We start from the raw sequence: 12,884 nt of genomic DNA, 5'->3' as shown, positions 1-12,884 counted from the left end.
AAAAAAAAAAAAAAAAAAAAAAAAAATAAAATGCTTATCTGTTTGCCTTGTGGCTTTCTACATGAAATGGCTTCCACACTGAAACTTGTATTTTCAGTTCTTAGCATCTCTACATGAACCCCAGATTTACAGTGTTCTCTGTCTCAGTCAATGGTTAGCGTGTATAGCTCCATCTCTTGGGCTGCTCTTCCACATGGAGGAAGACCCAGAAACCAAGGAAGTTCAAATCCATGGCCTCACAATCTCAACAAAAGACAGACCTTACAGGCAGGATATATCCTAACTGTAGGCTAAAAAATGCAGGGAAACAAAGTATTATTTTCTAGCATTGTTTTGCTCAATTTTAAACAGCATTTCTCCCCATTTATTCTACTTTTAAATCTTAGTATTCAATGTGTGCCTCATTTCTCAATTGAATCACTCACTAGCTCTCTCTTCATACTTTTCAATATTTTGATCCCAGACGCCAGGAATGTCTTATATTTTAGTAAACATTTGTGTTAGATTGTCAAACCATTACTGGTTAAAGTTTATGCTCTACAGATTCTTCTTAATTCCATGTTCATGTTCCTCAGTATGCATGTTATACTTTGCAGGCTCAGTCAAACAATGGTATTCGTACAAGGTAAAACATGTCCTATTTCCTTTTGATATCTTTTTGATGGTTAAGATTATTTTTTAAGCCAGTTGTGATAGCACATGCTCTTAATCCCAGCACTGGGGAGACAGAGGCAGGTGGATCTCTGAGTTTGACACCAGTCTGGTCTACAGAGCAAGTTTCGGGACAGTGAGGACTCCACAGAGAAATCCTGTCTTGAACTACAACCAAAACAAGAAAGAACTGTTTTTGTAGGTTTCACATTACAGAACACTAGAGCAGAGCCTCAAGGGTCAATCGGATGATGTGATGACCTCTTAGGTTACTGACATCATACAAAATTTCCTTGAGTACTGTATATAGGCACACCAGAGTTCGTGTTTAGTTCTCTACTTGTCCAGGTAATCTTTTGTTTGACATTGCAGAAAGCAGCGGTGGACTGCACGACTTTTGGCTGGGGATCGTGTACTGTGGTTGGAGCAAAGGTCGACGAGATGAGTATACCCACTGTGGACATGATAATGGGCCGGTCTATCAAAGGAACATTCTTTGGTGGTCAGTTGTTTTTTTTTTCAAAGTTTTTTATTTTTCTCACTATTATATAAAATTATGAAAGATTATTGAATTTTGAAAAGAAAAATCATTGGTATAAACACTGAGTATATAAAAACTACTCCAGCATTTGAAAAGTAAATGAGGTTTGCATGAAAATATGACTACAACTTGCAAAATGAAATTCAGCTTAAGTAACTGGTGGGCTTAGCGGTACAAGCCTGTAATCCCAGTACTCAAGAGAATAACGCAGATGGATCTTAAGTCTGAGGCAAGCCTTCATATGCTGAGTTGAAGGCCTACCTGAGCTGCACAATAAGAACCTATCTCAAAAGAAAATGGAAAAAATGGTTGAAATGAGACAATCGGTAGAAAGAAACAAAAGGGAAATTTTGGTCTAATTAAGGTAATTCTTAGCTAGAGTGGCTAATAAGCTTGGTTTTTTCTTATGAAGAAAAACCTTATTATTTATTTACTTACTTATTTTGGTTTTTCAAGATAGGGTTTCTCTTTGTAGCCTGACTGTCCTGGAACTCACTCTGCAGATCAGACTCAGAGATCTGCCTACCTCTGCCTCCCACGTGCTGGGATTAAAGATGTGTGCCACTACTTCCTGGCAAAGAAAATTTTTTAAATATAATAAATCCAAAAAATTAAAGGTGGAGCAAAGTTCAAGCTTAATGTATTTAAAGCAACCCAAATCTGACCTAGAAATCTCACCTCTTCAACAAGCACACTTATCTAGATTTAAATAAACAAAAAGACATTAAGGTAGAAGGGGACCAGCAGGAGGTGGGACAGGTGACAAGCGAGAAAGCTCCGGAGGAGCAGATATTAACAAAGCATATTTTGTACATGTATGAATTTCCAGAAACATGCTTTTAAATGAGAAAAATTAAAACTATTTCAGTACTTCAGGTGACAAGCCTTTCTTTATGTGACACTGTGGCTAAACTGCAGGCTGGAAAAGTGTAGATTCTGTGCCACACCTGGTTACTGCCTACATGAATAAGCAGTTCGATCTGGACATACTGGTGACCCATTCCCTACCTTTCGACAAAATCAATGAGGCAATTGACCTGATGAACCAAGGAAAAAGGTAAGCGGCCAAGTCTGTGACTGAGTGGTTTAGAAATCCTTTATGATCTTTTTATTTATGACTTTTTATTTTATGCGTACATGTGAGTATGTGTGTGCACGCACCATGTGCATGTAGGTGCTTGAAGAGGTCAAGATAGGATGTCAGATCCCCTGGAACTAGAATTACAGGCATTTGTGAGCCACTTGAGTGGATGCTGGGAATTGAACCTGGCTCCTCTGCAAGATCATCAAATGCTCCTACCCACGGAACCATCTTCCAACCCCAAACTTTATGGTTTTTATTGAAACCAACAACTAACCGGATGTCTCTTCTGACTCTACCTCAAAATCACCAGATCAAATAACAGCCATATGCCACAGTACTGTTATACACTATGTGGTATACAGTAGTGGCATAAATGGGTACATGTTTTCCCTTTCACAAACAACAGTTAGCTCAAGCCAGTTGTTCCTAAAAGGAGAGATTTCTATCATAGAACTTCGATTCCTCTGGTCCAGTGTGCCTAAGTCTAGAATCGTTTTCTGTGATTTAACAAAGGGCCTTCGTGGTCAGAGCCCTGTGCAACCACTGAGATGTGAGCAGAGAGAGGCAGGTATCAGATATGTATAGAACTTCAGCTCTCTCTGCCTTGGCTTGTCCTAGGGCTCCTGTAAGATCCCTTTGCCTGACAATTTTAGATGCACTGTGTCTCAGTATTGTTTCCTAAATGTTCGTTTATAGCAATGCTCCGGATGAAGGATTCCCAGAGGCTGGGACTGGGCAATACTGGGATTAATTATTTTAGTTAATTTACAGCCTATATTTAGAAGAGAAATAGGGCAAAGAACTTAAGAGACATGGCAAAGAAGAGGCGGGATAACTAACGTGTTGGGCCCTAAAGTGAAAGCGATGGGAGTTGGAAGCAAAGAATAAGAGAAAAGGGGTCCATGGGGTAAGGACCCAGGTTATTTCATGGAGAAGAAACGGGAGAAAATATCCCACTGACATGTACTGTCCAGATTTGCAAACACGTCAGGCACATCATATCAAAAAGTTCAGGAAAGAGAAAAAAATGATTATTTTTAAAGCTACATTATATAAACCTAGTAGATAAGTCCCTTGTAAATCTGAACGTGCCTACAGGATTTCTCAAGTCAGGAGTTGGGTTGGGAGGGCTGAGAACCTGGGGTTCATAGCTCCTCTACTGCAACCCCTTTCTCCTGAAGTTCTCAGTCACAGAATGCATCCACAAGGAATGCTAAGTGGTAGTAGCCAAGTGGAAATGTCATGCTGCATTGTTAGCAGAGGGACGAACCTCCCATATTCCACAAGGAATTCCTAAGCAGTTAGAGGATGAGCAGAAGCTTGGGTGTAGGTCCCCTAAGGTGGCTTTCATACTCCCTCACTGGTCCTGAGGGAGTTGCCTATCTGTCTCCCAATGGACAGGTGGCCTTCACCGCACGGGCACAGGAATCCAACAGAGGGGAAGTCCTCCTGTCTTCCTAACTCCACAGATGAAAAGGAGGGAAGGGAAAGCACACCGTACACATAACTTCCGTTTCCCGGGTAAAGGACATATTTAGGCACGGCACCTGCATATGCAACATTCTTCAGCTGCCGCTGTGGGGTCTGTGACGGGGTTTCTGTCCTTGTTTACACACATGGGGTGACTCGGGAGTGCCATCGGAGTTTTCAGAGAGCAGCCAGCAAGCGCATCAACCTCTCTCTCCTCTGACGTCCTACTTTGCCAGGAGTAGCGTCTTCTCAATGCTAATAATGCCTCATTCCCCAGCTGGTGTGCATTAATTCCCGACAGCACCACCAGCAGCAAGGGCCTCCCTCTGTCAGGTCAAAATTCCACTGTCCCCCAGTCTGTCAGCACTGTCACAAATTTATCAACGCCGTGAATGGAGGAAGGCGACAAAAGAGAAGAAATGATTCTTAACGGTGTGGCATCTAGCAGGGAGGAGTGGGACAGAAGGGGGAGGGGGAACCTGACCAGAGCACACTGTGCACACGCCTTCAGTGTCAGAATGAACCCCACTGTTGCACATAAATAGTATATGTTAGTAGCGCATGTTTCTCTAAAGCTCAAACTCTGAAGTGAAAAGAAAAACAACCTTGTGTACTTTGGATAAATGTTCATATAAATAGTATTTATTGCTTTATTATTGTTATTATTATCAGCATCCGAATAATCCTGACCTTTTGAAGATAGAGAAGCAATCTGGAACGTTATCTGATTGGACCTGAGCCTGCCTGGTTGGCTTGCTACTTCACACGATGAGCCAAAGACAGCTAGGAGTTGGAGCACAAGTCTGCACTTCGTACCTCAACATAAGTTAACTATAAATGATAGGCCAAGTGTGCCTGTAAAATATATTCAGGTTTCCTATATGAAATAACCAATGGTGGGTCTGTGGCTCACTGGCATATTGCCAGCTTAGAACATGTGAAAACATTAAGTGGATGAAGGAATGAAAAGATACCTGACGTATGTATAAATACAATCATATGTTTAGGAATTGTTTAAAACTATTTTTCAGAAGTGGGAGTTGGGAATGAAAAAATAAATAAATAGGTCTGGCTATATATTTGTAACTTCTGAAGCTGGGGGATGAACACACGGAATTTCTTACTCTGCTCTCTTCACTTTCTTCTATGTCGACAGCTTTCCACAATAAAGAGACTTTTTTACTGCAAAAAACATAATACACACACGTGTGTATATATAAAATATTATTATCTTATTTCTGTGTTCTAATAAACTAGAAGCTAATCTTAACAGATACTAATTTCTTTTTTAATGTGTTCATTTCTTATCTCTTAGCCCCATTTTATAATCATTCACTACAATTGTAAGTAATGGGATATCAAAATCTACATAAAAGAAAATGTTTAAAATAAAAAATACTCTTACTTTCTCTCTATAAAGTACTGTCCTTTTGCCTGGTAATTATAATACATTATATTTTGTGCTTTGCTGGACAAGAAACAGTAGCTGGCACAAGCTGATGCTCTTTCCTAAAGTCAACTGAAAGTAATAAAGAACAAACAGGGCAGTGGTGGTGCACACCTTTAATCCCAGCTCTCAGAAGACAGAGGCAGGTGAACCTCTGAATTTGAGGCCAGCCTGTTCTACAAAGCTAGTTCCAGGACAGCCAGGGCTACACAGAGAAACTCCTATTTCCAAAAACAAAGAGGAAAAAAGGAGCAAAGAACAATGTACCAATGTACTTATAATAAAGGAGATAGGTCTGGAGAAATTGCTAAGTCATTAAGAGCACTGGCTCTTCCAGAGGCCCTGTGCTTAATCCCTAGCAACCACATGGCAGCTGACAACTGTGTGACTCAGTACCAGGACATCCAATGCCCTCTTCTGACCTCTGTGGGCAACAACCAGACAGGCCTTACCTACATGCAGGCAAAACACTCAAACACAGAAAATAAAAATAAGTAAATCATGACCCTAATCACAACACCTGAGAAGCAGAGGCAGAGAGAGACTAGGTCTAATCTCAAAGCCCATCTCCAGGGACACACCTCCTCCCACAAGGTCTTCACACCTCCTAATCTTTCTCAGTTTCACTCCCAAAGGTGAGACTATGGGGACCAGTCTTATTCAACCATCACACCTGTTTTGAGTTCTGAGAGAAAAACATCTCTGAAGCTTTGACTGGGGAGAGGGGGGCAATGATATCTTAAAGCAGAGGCTCATATTCCTGGCTGGTTGGTTGTCTCAAAACCATGACACAGATCAAGCTGGTCTCAAATGAATAAGCCATCTTCCTCCCTGTGGCCAAGTGCTGATACCAGGCCTGTGTCCCTGTCCCTGCTTCTTGAAGACTGTTTTTTAGAAATAGAAAAGTTGTTCTGGGCATGTTTCCTTTGCCAGTGTTGTGGGGCTAAGACACACTTCCCAGGTGTTAGCTTCTCATGCTATGCCAGAATGCTTTGTCTCCTCTTTCAACCTCTTCTCCTCTCCTTTGCTTCCTTGATACCTAGATTGCTTCATACCCACCTCCGTTTAAGACCTGTCCACCACAAAATGCCTCATTTTCCATTGCCTTGGGCACTCAGTGACTTTACAGAAACTTCAACAAATGTTGCTACTACTGTTTCTCAAATCTATGCTTGCAACCCCCTTTAAAGCAGAACAATCTTTAAATATATAGACAGGAAGCACATTTGGTAACAAGTTTGTTTTCATGTGCATCCAAATAATCTATATTCACTCTTTTTGGTTGTTGTTGTTGTTTGGGGGCTTTATTTTGAGAATTTCATATATAAGTGCTGTATTTACATCATTTCTCTCCATCTTCTCTCTCCAGCTCCTCTCACATCCCTTCCCCTACTCCCTCTCAAATTCCTGACCTCTTCTTCAACTGTTACATATATACATACATACATACATACACACACACACACACACACGTATATACAATTAGAATCTGCTGATCCATTTAGTATCACTCATATTCTCTGTGTGTTCAGGACTAATCAACAGGGATTGGAAAACCTATTGGGGATTCCTTCCTAGAGGAGAGCTAGGTTCTTCTCTCAGTAGCCATTAATTGCCTGTAGGTCTTCATCTAGGGGTGTGTCTTGTGAGACTTCTCTGGTCCACGTTGCAATCTCAACTTGTGTTGTCATTGTGCCGGTCTTGTACAGGAGACCATGTTATAAAGGATCTTTATATATAGAAGATATCTTCTATATATAGAAGACACTATCTGGAGGCAGACTTCCTATTTTGAGTGAAATTTTTCAAAAACATTTTCTATATTCCTCTTTTCTTTAATCAAGGCCAACCATGGCTACAGAATGAGATCTTATTTAAGAAAACATCACATACAAGTGATGCGGTTTGCAATGCATAGAACACATGAAAGTCTACTTTCTGACAGCTGGCTCCTTTCTCCACAAGCGCTCTTTCACTAATGAATGCCGCCTCCTGAAAGGCTAGATGCAACACACACTTCAATATGTCCAGACTGCCAGGCCACTGAAACACACCAGGACTTGATTCCCTCCAAAGGGAGAAAACAACAAGTATTATAGTAATGACCGGTTTTCTGGGCAATGTACTTTCTGCTGCTGTAAATAACTGTCCTGCTCTTCATTTGCCAATGTTCCAGTCGAAGGATTAAAGTTCTAAGGCACATACACCTTCTTTGGGATAGTAAATCTGCATATCAAAATGTGTTTTCCCAACATAACAAGGCACACATTTATTTACAAAAGCTGTCTTGTGTGTCTAACATTATTGACAATATTCATGCACTCCTATAATGTATGCAGCGTTTGAGTTTAAAAGGTAATCTGATCACAGCACTACTATACATTTGTCTGAGAAGGGCAAAAGGGTTTTAACATAACCACTATGCCTCTGGCACCTTAGTTTTCAAAATGCTACCACAGCACCCTCTGGTGTTCCCTTGAAATTTCCATCTCCTAGATGCCTTTTTCACTGAGAGAAACTAGTCAGGAAGAAAAGCAATTTCTATTGACACCAACAGAAATTGTATTTTAAAGGGTCCCTTCCTCTGTATTATCTAATGTGACCCTCAAACACTTCCCGCTATAAGGTCCCTGAAGTTAGAGCTAGAGTCCTAACCTGAGTGTCTTACCGAGCAGCTTCCAGACACTTACCCGTGGAGTGGGCAAGGCAGACTTTATTGTCCACTGAGGAAATCTGTTACAGGAACACACACACTGCTTTTCCAATTGACTTATGAGGATATCTCCGTAAGCTAAACATTTGTTGTTTGGTTTGGTTTGGTGATGATTGATGTTTGGTTGGCTTTGGTTTGTTCTTCTTTATTTGAGAGATTCTGTCTCAAAACGTAGACCAGGCTGATCTAGAACCCACAGAGGCCCACTTGCCTCTGCCTCCCTGGTGCTACAATTAAGGCATGTATTATCAAGCCCAGTCAAGGTAAACACTTTCTTAAGGATGGATGGGGAAACATGGAATGTTCTTGTTCTTAGGTGATACTTGCTGAAGAAGATAGAGGTGATTACACAGACTGGGAGTTCAGACAGAGGCATAAAGTAAACGGGGCTACAGTATCCCTTGGTACACTTAAGTGACAGATGTAAACGGGGCTACAGTATCCCTTGGTACACCTAAGTGACAGATGTAAACGGGGCTACAGTATCCCTTGGTACACCTAAGCGACAGGCGTAGAGCTGCCCATTCTCTTTTTTTTCAAATTGTGAAACATTTCAAAATAAAAAGCTGGTGAAGACATTTTGAAGATAAAAATTTTGAGGATACAAACTTGCATGAACACTCAAATATAATAAAGAAATCACTCTTAAAAACACACCACCCCAAAATAACCAGGCTATTGCCAAGGCTACTGGTTGACCTCCACAAACCAACAATAAGGCCCCATTGCCGGAGACGACACCTACACAACTCACATGGAGAAGTCAAGCAAATGCCTACCTAGGGCTGTCACCCCTAATGACAAGTGTCCCTAGTACTGGGAGGTACTCCACATGCTACCAAAGGAAAAAAGTAACTCCAACCCACCTACCAACTTATCTACAATGATGAGCTGCCTACAAGATAGATGCACTAGTACAATGGTGGTTCAAAGGCTATGGGAGTAACTAACCAACACCTGAGTGCATTTAAGGCCACTCCATGAGATGAAATCCATCACCAACACTGCTCAGGTGGCCAAGAGTTTGAGACCAGATAGGCCAGGGACCTAGGGGGAAACTGTTCTGCTAAAGGAAGTTAGCCATACAGTGACTGCTAACATTCTGCTCTGTTCATAAACGAGAGAGCCTTGCTCAGCCATCATCGGAGACGATTCCTCCTGCCATAGATGGGAACAAACACAGAGACCCACAGCTAGGCAATGTACAGAGAGTGAGAGACCTGAAACACTCCTAAATGGGATGTCTCCATCAGAATCCTCCCTCGGGGCTCAAGGAGCCCCACAGAAGAAGAAGTAAAAAGATTGTAAGCGCCAGACAGGATGGAGGACACAAAAGAAACAAGGCCCTCTAAACACCGGACTGAAACCCATGTGAGCCCACAAAGACTGAGGCAGTATGCACAGGACCCATGCAGGTCTGGACCTATGGGGTCCCAGCCCTGAGAGGGGAAGGAGACCCAAGCCCCCAACCCTAACACAGAAGATATCCCCAATTTATAACCACTCACAAATGAAAAATTAGTGTTCTCCAACAGAGTGTCATTGGGGACACAAACCACTCTTAAGGGCAGGCCCTGAGCCCAGTAGATGCCAGACACAAAAAGAATTCATTGGCATCTTTGAAGGTTCTTTGTCTCACGTTTTGTCAGAATTTATATTTTAACTTTACAGATCCTTTGTGTATGTATTTTGGCTTCTGGTTTTATGGGATTCCTGTGTGTATGAACATTTGTGCTCTCTGTAGCTGTGTTTCTAGTGCTTTTCCTTTGCTTCTTTTTCTTCTGTTTATTTTGTCCTAGTCCAGTTTTCGTTTTATTTTATCTTTAGATGACTGCCTGCTTTCTAACAAGAGACAGAAAGCGTATTGATTCAGACAGGAGGTGGGGGTGGGAAGGATCTCAGATATTCAGAATATATTTTAATAAGAAAACTATTTTCAATGAAAGAAGAAAGTAAAGAAAAGATAAATACACGATCTGATCATTCCAGCAGATCTGCCATCTTCCAGGTCTGCTTCCGATGCTTGCTCTGTTTGTTCAAACTGTGTTTTACTCTTTTGTGTGCCTTCTAATTTTGTTATGAAAAGGCAGATATAATTTACTGGGTAAAATGAACTACAGTGAGTGCAATGCTAGTAATTATAAGGAACAGAAGAGAAGAAAAAAGCAGTTTTTCATTCTTTACTTTATCTGAGTCTTTAGGTAGCCCTAGAAAGTCATTCACAGTTGCTCCTTTTCTTTTCTTTTTCTTTTTAATTCTCACCCCTTTATTACAGGATAGCTAGAGCTAGAGGGGGCTGAAGTTGACTCCTCTCCCTTCTCCCTCACTGGCTGAGCAAAGGCAAAACCCATGCTGAATTAAGAACCTGGTAAAATAAATTTTGAGGGCAAACCTCAAGAACAGACATGTCTACATTTCTACTCCCTCTAGTGGGGACAGGAGGAAATTCTTCTCTCACCTTCGCTGAGAAGTCAAAAATGTAAAATTTACTGTAAAATTTACAAGTATGAGAAGACCCCCTCCACTCCACACAACTGCATCCTCCCTGGAGTTTACGAGTGCCGGACCAAAGCACAAGAAACCTCCGACAATATGCCAAACACACTTCAGTTTCTTACACCCGTGCTGCTGCTTGAAGGGATGGGATTCTAGTCTGATAAATCGTGATTCTCTGCATTTCTGTCTCTAATCTGGGGGCAGCGGTGTGACTTCACTTCTCTAAGAATTGATAATTCCTCAACTTGTTCAGCTTTTAGGTGGAATATAACTTCTCATCTCCATGCGTGGTGGTCCATAGACTCATATATGTGAATATTCAGTCACCAGAGAGTGGAACCGGATGAAAGGCTAAGATCAGGAGGCGTGGCCTTGTTGGAGGAAGCATGTCATAGGGAGTGGGCTGAGAGGTTTCAAAAGCCCCATGCCAGGCTCGGGCCTCTCTCCCTCTCTCTCCCAACCTCCTTCCCTCCCTCTCTCTTCTGAACGCAACTCTCAACTACTTCTCCAGCACCACATCTGCCTGCAGCCATGCTCTCTGCAATGAAGATAACGATAATGGCCTAAATCTCTGAAACTGTAAGCAAGGCTCCCAGTTAAATGCTTTCCTGTCTAAGAGTGGCCTTGGTCATGGGGTCTCTTCACAGCCACAGAAGACTGACTAAGCACCACAGCCGTCAAAGCAGAAAGCAGATGTCCTACTGGTTTTTGTTGTTGTTTGTTGGTTTAAGGAGAGAGGTTGAAAAAAATGCAAATTTAAATAATAAACCTGAAGTAGGAGAAGGAAATAAAGGCACTCACTAGAATCTGGATTTTATACCTATCTTGCCCTTAAATATTGTTAGAGTAACAATATTAGATTGTTACCCATCTGACTTCAAAAAAAAAAAAAAAAAAGAAGAAAGGAAAAGAAAAGAAAAAATCTAAGAGAAGGAAACAAAATGCATTGATCAAAGTATGTTTTTAAAAGATCGCAAAAAAGGGGCATTAATTTAGAAAGGTGTTAGGGATTCGGTCTTCGGGCATCATGGAAATCAGGTAAAAGGCTTTCTGGACCGTAAAAAATAATGAGAGCCTGAACTAGAATAGCAGCAGCGAGGAGAAAAGGGTTACAAGATGTGAGAGAGATTGAAGGGTTGATAACAAAGATTGCAGAGACCAAGGGAAAGGGAGAAGTTGTGTGAGGGGACCAGGGCCGGTTGGTTTTAAGGGGTCAGTTTGCTAAGACCTCTGCCCCATATTACCCCACCATCCCATGCTGACTCGTGTGCTCACTCGTGTCCGCCATCAACCAGACCCTCAGGAAGTACGCCCAGTCCGTGGCCAAACAGGGTCCCTACCCAACCACAAGTAGGAACTGTTCTTGCAATCTTCAAACAGACCCCTGACACAGCAACCACAGTTGCTGACCAGCTGTCATAAGCCAGTCACTGAATGATTCCCACACCAATCAGGGTCTACACCCAATCACTTCAAGGAACGCCTACCACAGCTGGAATTCCCCCTAAGCAAGCTTTTAAAAGACTTGACTGTCTTACTCTTTTTCCCCACAGTCGGCGCCAGTTTGGGTAGACTCCAGCATGCTGGTTTCTCTGTCTCCAGAAGAAAGCTGCTTTCCGCAATTGCTGAATTGATTTGGGATTCTGGCTCGAGCGCGTAAATGGACATCCTTGCCATCATCACAGACATGTAGAGAAAAGTCCCTTTAAGAGGAAAAGACAAGATTAGTTTGAAATGAGTTGAGCTTTAAGCACCATGAAATACGCTAATTCACACAGGTATCTAGTGGGCACTTGGCACTTCAAGCCTGGAGTTTAGGAAAGCCACCCTGATGGGAGACAGAATATCTTCAATGTATGTAAGTTAAAAGCCAGAGTGTGAGTTAGGGTGAAATGAGGGAAGGACTTGGAACAGTATCATGCAGAACGTCAACCCTAAGGTCTGTCTTCAGCAAATAAGCCTTGAGATATACCGAGAATGAAGTGTTCTAGTAGGTTCGTTTCAACAAAAACTCCTCCCCATCCATTTAGGATTTAGGATTCTGTCAAGAACGTAGCATCCTCCGTCTCTCTTTGTCTAGTCTTAAAACGAGCCCAGTCTGCTCCCTCATTCCCTTCCTGCAAAATCTTCTCCCCGTGTCTTGTGGCCCCTGAAATCCCAGGAACCCGGCAGAAGCAGCAACTGGAGTTCGGCGGCAGTTCGTGTCTAGGAACTCCCTCTAGTGTTCCGAGTTCTCAGGAAACTCTGCCGCTGGGGGCAGTGTGGAAGCTTCCAGAAGCACGGAGCACAAGGAGGAGGCGGGGACACGACCCGGAAAGCGTGGCTTTTTCCTCACGTGCTTCATGAGGGCACTCCGGTTCCCTCACGTTTATACTTCTCTCATTTCTAAGCCTTACGTACAATGACTGCACCAAGTTAGACAAGGAACTGCCACAGAGATGCTCTGAAGCGACTCAATCACGCCAGCCCGGGATAAAAAGTT

General features: G+C 42.2%; 1 protein-coding gene and 1 long non-coding RNA gene across 3 annotated transcripts in view; one reads left to right on the top strand and one right to left on the bottom strand.

Moving 5' to 3' along the window:
• The window catches only part of Adh4 (alcohol dehydrogenase 4 (class II), pi polypeptide), a 22,575-nt gene extending 17,553 nt beyond the window's left edge, over positions 1-5,022 (top strand). Inside the window, exons 7-9 of one of the 2 annotated variants that reach the window (XM_050121764.1) lie at positions 1,024-1,153; positions 2,111-2,249; positions 4,419-5,022. In XM_050121764.1, the coding sequence (XP_049977721.1) occupies positions 1,024-1,153; positions 2,111-2,249; positions 4,419-4,443 (294 nt within the window). In that variant the 3' untranslated portion in view covers positions 4,444-5,022. Of the gene's footprint in view, positions 1-1,023; positions 1,154-2,060; positions 2,250-4,418 lie in introns of those variants that run through there. The other variant, XM_050121765.1, reaches the window with a different exon arrangement.
• The window catches only part of LOC126488353 (uncharacterized), a 33,509-nt gene extending 20,767 nt beyond the window's left edge, over positions 1-12,742 (bottom strand). The window contains exons 1-2 of the long non-coding RNA XR_007588659.1: positions 12,375-12,742; positions 11,941-12,105 (exon numbers count right to left, since the gene is read on the bottom strand). This is a non-coding gene — a long non-coding RNA (uncharacterized lncRNA). The remainder of the gene's footprint in view (positions 1-11,940; positions 12,106-12,374) is intronic.
• Positions 12,743-12,884: the final 142 nt, after the last annotated feature.

This window comes from Alexandromys fortis, unplaced genomic scaffold (assembly GCF_014885135.2).
Source record: "Alexandromys fortis isolate MF-2015 unplaced genomic scaffold, M_Fortis_MF-2015_v1.1 scaffold_196, whole genome shotgun sequence".
NCBI lineage: Eukaryota > Metazoa > Chordata > Mammalia > Rodentia > Cricetidae > Alexandromys > Alexandromys fortis.
Note: the sequence above shows the minus strand (reverse complement) of the source record. Positions and strands in the feature narration are given on the sequence as shown.